Below are 6201 nucleotides of genomic sequence, written 5' to 3'. Positions count from 1 at the left end.
GCTGAGGAATCGAACCCAGGGCCTCAGGCCTACAAGGTGAGCGCTCTACCACTGAGCCACCTTCCCAGCCCCTCCCTGAGCTTTTTTTGCTCAAGGGTAGTACTCTACCACTTTGAGCCACAGCGCCACTTCCTGCTTTTTGGTGGTTCATTGGAGATGAGTCTTACTGACTTTCCTGCCAGGGCTGGCTTTGAACCACAATCTTCAGATCTTGGCTTCCTGAGTAGCTAGGATGACAGGCCTGAGCCCCTGGTGCCCCCTGCCGGGTGCCGTCTCTGGCCTTATTTTTTCTTCTCTCCTGGAAATCTCCAAAGATGCAAAGATAAATAAAAATAAATTTGGGTTTTGCTTGCCAGATTCTGGACACTAATTATTTCCAGTTTGCTTCCTACATACCCTACGTTCCCGAGCGTGAGGCTTAGACAACCCCACGCCTCTACATCGCTTTTCTCTGTGGAACTGTCATTTCCAAGCAAAACCTGGCCAAATTGCCAATCCGCTCTCCGTAGCATTTCATTTTTTTGTGAACCACACCCCACTACCGTTGCAATTAATTCAGGAATTAATTTTCTCTGACTTTCTATTGTTGTCCTTCCCCTTCTTGTGAAAGCAAGCATTCAGAAGCTGCCTGGTTTCCTGGCCCTACCCCCTGCTTCAAATGCCACAGTGCTCAACACCGCATCAGCCCCTCCTCCTCCACCACGATCCCACCGTGCCTTTTCTTATAAACTCTGTTATTAAAACAGTAAAACACAAGCCACGCACAATGCCATATACCTGCAGTCCAGCATTTGGGAGGATCATGGAGAATTCTATCTATGACACCAATCTGGACTAAAACAGCAGATGAAAATCTTGTATAAGTTTCGTGTGAAGTGCTAGGTTAGCCTAGGGCCTCTGCGTGCCAGGAAGCTCTCTACCACCAAGGTAGACCCAGCTCTTCCAACTTCAAGTAGATAAATGGCTTTCCAGTATTTATCTGTTGCTTAAAACATAATGACAGGTCAGGAATGCAGCTCAGTGGTAATGTACCTACCTGACAACTACAGGTCCTATGCTTGATCTGGGAAAAATGTGTGGACAGCTGTGGGTGTTGAGCTCTTGCTGTCTGATGGATGTCACTGGTCATTGTCTAAATCTGTAACTTCGTTGCCATTTGAGGCTGCAGTCTTGGTTTTCCTACTTTCCCAACCCCAGATCATATTTGGATCACCCCTGCTTTCAGAAAGTTTAAGTTCCAGGCAGCTTGGGATTCCAGGCTTTCAGGTGTTGGCTTGGAGAAGTTTCCAACCCATAGCCTGTTATTTCCCATCATGCACCTTGTGTAGTATACAGTCTTGTATCTGAGGCCCGTGGTTAGCACCGGGCCTTGCCGGTGACAGGGCCTGGCTTCTGTCCCTGTGCTGTGCCCAGGCCCATACTTTGTCATTGAAGTCATGGTCAGTTTGTAGGCTGTGCTCCAAGTTTGGAAAGAGTGTACATTCTGTTAACTACAGAATATCTGGGAAGTAATGTGGCAAGCTTTGTTTGAAAAGTATTTGCTGTCCTTTTTTTTATTTATTCAGTCTCTGGATTGAACATTTAAAGATATTCACCAAATAGGATCATATTGTGTTACATATCTATGCATATGAACATTACGTGAAGCACAGAACAGAATTGTAGAATTTGAAGCTGCACAGCATCATGAAGGTGTGTGACTGTAACGTGGCCTTCATGTGCTTTTTGCTTTTTAGTATAAAATACCTTAGCCCTGTGATCCCTGTGACTTGGATCCTAGTTTGCCACATCTGTTTCCTCCTCTTTTTTTTTTTTTGCCGGGGTAGGGGGGGAGGGGACGCAGGGGCGGGGAGCCGGTGGGTTGTGGGTTTTGAACTCTGAGCCTGGGCACTGTCCCTGACCTCTTCAGCTCAAGGTTAGCATTCTATCACTTGAGCCACAGCGCCACTTCTGGCCTTTTCTGTGTATGTGGTTCTGAGGAATCGAACCCAGGGCCTCATATATATGAGGCAAGCACTCTACCACTGGGCTATCTTCCCAGTCCTATTTCCTCTTTTTATTGGTTGGTTGTGGGGCTTGAACTCTGAGCCTGGGCGCTGTCCCTCAGCTCTTCAGCTCAAGGCCAGCTCTCTACCACTTGAGCCACAGTGCCACTTCCAGTTTTCTGGTGGTTAATTAGTGTTAAGAGTCTCATGGACTTTCTTGCCCTGGCTGGCTTTGAACCCTGATCCTCAGATCTCAGCCTCCTGAGTAGCTAGGATGACAGGTGTGAGCCACTGGCACCCTGCCAAGTCTTCTTTGAGGACACATCAGCCTGAGGGTGTGCTTGCTCAGCCTAGTAAGTTTCTGGTCCATCAGTACTTGACATGTGTATGTTTACAGGATTCTGTACCTCTCATTTTAAATTTAAATGTGTAGCTGTGTATCAGTCTGCGGTTGCTTTGTTTTACTTGAGGTGTATGAGACTTTGTTATCTTTCCTTTTTTAACTTTACAGTGTTTCATTATGTTTTACATTTTGTTTGCTGTACTTTGTAGTTAATTGCATGATCAATTTCTTCATGAAAGGTTTGGGGATATGTTCATTGTAGGTGTTCTGAGCTCTTCCTTACAAGTGTGGAAATGTCTGTTTTGTATTCCAAATTGCAGAATGTTAACTTAGCAGCCAAAATCAAATTGATAGTTATCTGGTGTTAGTTGTTCTTTCCATTTGGTAACCTCTTTGATCATCTGATAGACTTGATGCAGTTTCTCTTCATTTTTGGTGTTTGCTTGCTTTTTGCCAGTCCTGGGGCTTGAACTCAGGGCCTGGACAATTGTCCCTGAGCCTCTCTGTGTTCAAGACTAGCATTCTACTCCTCAGTAGCTAGGATTATAGGCGTGAGCCACTGACACCTGTCTGCTCAGCTTTTCAACTGCTTTATTAAAGTGGTAATGACATATACTAAGCGGTGCGTATCGATACAGATACAGGCAATGTAGCAGGCAATACAGCCCTAATACTCAGGAAGCTAACGTGGAAAAATCACCTAAAAGTCTAGGCGTTCAAGACTAGCCTGGACAATATAATGAGCTCCTATATCCAAAAAAAATACGGTTTTGACATATACCCAGGTACACAAGCATACCTACACTGTGCTCACCGTAATCAAGATAAGAACATGTGTTACATACACTCCCAATTTTTCCTTGTCCCTTTATAATCTGTGTCTCCCATTATTCTGGGCTCTGGGCAAACACTGATGTCTTTGACACTTTAGCTTGTTTTCTGGCATTTTAAGTACTTTCTGAAGGAGTGACTGCATTCCTTTAAACTCTCTCCTGCTGGGTGCCCTCCTGCTGAGCTCTCTTAAGTTGCCGCCTGGCTGTAGATTGTAGCTGTAAGTCACTTCCTGGGGTTTCCTGTGAGTGACCATCTTGGGTGGATGCTGTTGATCTCAGTCAAGGCATTTCGAAATGCTGGTATTTCTGTGGAATTTAAATCAGTGTTAGCTTATTTTATTGTTATTGGCTTTGTTGGTGGTGGTGTTTGTCTTTATGACGTGAGTGTCACTTTGTATTCCAGCTGGGCTTAACTTGCAGTCTCCTGCCTCAGCCTTCCTTTTTTTTTTTTTTTTTTTGTCAATCATTGGGCTTGAACTCTGGGCCTGGGCGCTGTCCCTGCGCTCTTCAGCTCAAGGTGAGCGCTCTACCACCTGAGCCACTGCGCCACTTCCTTCTGGTTTTCTAGTGGTTTATTGGAGATAAGAGTCTCATGGACTTTCCTGCCTGGGATGGCTTTGAACCGTGATCCTCAGACCTCAGCCTCCTGAGTAGCTGGGATGACAGGCGGGAGCCACCGGCGCCCGGGCTGGCATTGGTTTTTAAAATGTTTTCTTACCCCAAGACAAGAGCAGCTGCGGTGCCTTGCATTGGCCTATGTGTGTTTTTGTTTTTGTAAATTATTGTGAAAAGTCTTTCATCATATATGATATAAAAGATTGGTTTTATTTGGCAAAGGAATTATTTCAAGGAAAGCTTGCTTTAGTGTCTTGTCTCTGGAGGCCTTTAGTATGTGACATCTAGATTTAGAACATGGCTGTTAATTTATGTACATATGTTGTAACTATATGACATTTTAGTACCTTCTCTCCATTGTATAATGGTTCTTTAGAAGCAAATTAAAATAATAGTTTGGTAATGTTTATTTCTGATGTTTTATAAATTTCACTTATATTTTTTCCTAGGAACTTAAAAAAACAATTGAAGGTGATATAAGAATATTTTGTAGGGGCTGGGAAGGTGGCTCAGTGGTAGAGTGCTTATGAAGCCCTGGGTTCAATTTCTCAGTACCACATAAGCAGAAAAAGCCGGAAGTGGCGCTGTGGTCAAGTGGTAGAGCGCCCGCCTTGAGCTGAAGAGCTGAGGGACAGCGCCCAGGCCCAGAGTTCAGCCCCACGACCGACCAAAAAAAAATACTTTGTGATGCTTTAAATAACAGTGCAAAATACTACTCAGCAGTCTCCTTCACACTTGGTTTCATGTCTCCTGTGCAGCAGCGTGGGCCACCTGTGTCTCTGTGGCTTCTTACCATCTCACCTGGGCCTGTCTTCTGTGCGTGGCAAACAGATCACTGCTTTGAGCCTGGTCTTCCTTCTCTTTTTCTGCAGCAGGACCGCAGTAGGCACTGCGGGAGGGCAGTGGCCCGGAGCTGACACCCTCTCCTCTCTCCTCTCTCCTCTCCTCCCTCTCTTGGCTTCCTGGTAATTGGGGAAGGGTGGTATGCTAGTGTAAAGCAAAATTGCTTAAATTATTTCCCCTTTGTGTGGAAAAATGGGGAGGGGAGTGGCTTCCTGGGCTGCAGTGGAGAAACAATTTGTCTCACTGTTGTCACTATCTGTTCTGGGGTCATGTTTGAGAAGATGAAGGAAGTTCTGTAGCTGCTTTCTGGGGAAATGAATAAATGAATTCAGAAACTCAGAAAATCTGAGAAGCCTTCTGAGCTACTCCTTGGGAGGTACTGGGGTCCACTGAGGACCTCAGGTCTGTCCTCTGCTAAGGGTAGATAGGCACTCAGAAGAGTGCGGGGAAGGAAGGCTGGGGTAACTTCAGCCCTGGGTTAATGTCTTCACAGCTGCACAGCCTTAAGGATTGTTCCACGCTTAAACATGAATGACTTCATGTATTTTGATAAATAATCTCCCTATTGATCACTTTGACTTTAGAACTTTGAGACAAATTACTGATTTTCACATGTTCCCTCCCAGATCGTTGGTGTGTGTGGGGGGGTCTGTGTTTCCAAGTAACGGGAGAAGGGGTTAAGGGTGTGTGGAGGCCAGTGCGTCCTGCGCTGCTGGGGCCAGCGGCAGAGCGCACGGCCCCACCCAGCTCACTAGCAGGCTTGTGCTCCTTGCACTTGTGCATGGCCCTTCGCTTGGCCAGTGTCTTCTACACTCCCCCACTCCCTTCCCTCCCCCGCCCCCCCCCCACTCCCCTCCCCCCCCTGCTCCCCTCACCGGGTGCCCTTCCCCACTTGCCTTCACTGCATGTCTGGTTGGCGGTCTTCTAAGTCACCTCACTTTTTAAAGCATTTGCAGTAATTGCTGGCTGATACACAGGCTTTATGTAATTTTTTTCTACTTGCCACTTAAGGCAACATGTGACTACATGGGGAGAGGTTGACCCCGCCCCACCATCTTTTCTTAGAGGGCGTGATGACCTTCTGGGGGGACACTCCTCTACACATGGACTGGCATTTTCCAGCAGGAGTGGCAGAAGCTGACTGTAACTTGGAAGTGGGGGAGGCGGGGAGCTGCCGGCTGGATTGCCCGGGCACCTTGGTGCATGGCTAAGCTTGGGCTCACTACCTCCCCAGGCCAAATGCCTGCACTGTGGGTGCTGAGTCTCATTGCCTTCCTTTCTTTGCAGGTTTGATCTTGCTCTTCTACCTAGTTTTTTATGGGTTCCTGGCTGGGCTCTTCACACTCACAATGTGGGCCATGCTTCAGACCCTGAACGACGAGGTTCCGAAATACCGCGACCAGATCTCTAGCCCAGGTAACCATGGGTTCTCTTTGAAATACACCGGGGCTCTGACTTGTCTCTGCCACAGATCTGTTTTGTACTGAGCGGATAGAAGATAAGTTAAACCACGGTGTTGGGTAATGGGAGTGTCGATTGTGATTGCTATTTCTTAATATGTACTGGTTTAGCTGCTTTTTTT

The 6201-nt window shown here is 46.6% G+C and overlaps 1 protein-coding gene across 1 annotated transcript in view; it reads left to right on the top strand.

The window, feature by feature from the left end:
• Positions 1-6201, top strand: part of Atp1b3 (ATPase, Na+/K+ transporting, beta 3 polypeptide) — a 41561-nt gene that overhangs the window by 26309 nt on the left and 9051 nt on the right. The window contains exon 6 of the mRNA XM_013029888.1: positions 5907-6035. Within this exon, the coding sequence (XP_012885342.1) occupies positions 5907-6035 (129 nt within the window). The remainder of the gene's footprint in view (positions 1-5906; positions 6036-6201) is intronic.

This window comes from Dipodomys ordii, unplaced genomic scaffold, assembly GCF_000151885.1.
Source record: "Dipodomys ordii isolate 6190 unplaced genomic scaffold, Dord_2.0 Scaffold124, whole genome shotgun sequence".
In the NCBI taxonomy this organism is placed as follows: Eukaryota; Metazoa; Chordata; class Mammalia; order Rodentia; family Heteromyidae; genus Dipodomys; species Dipodomys ordii.
The sequence above is the reverse complement of the archived record's forward strand: the minus strand, read 5'-3'. Positions and strand labels throughout refer to the sequence as shown.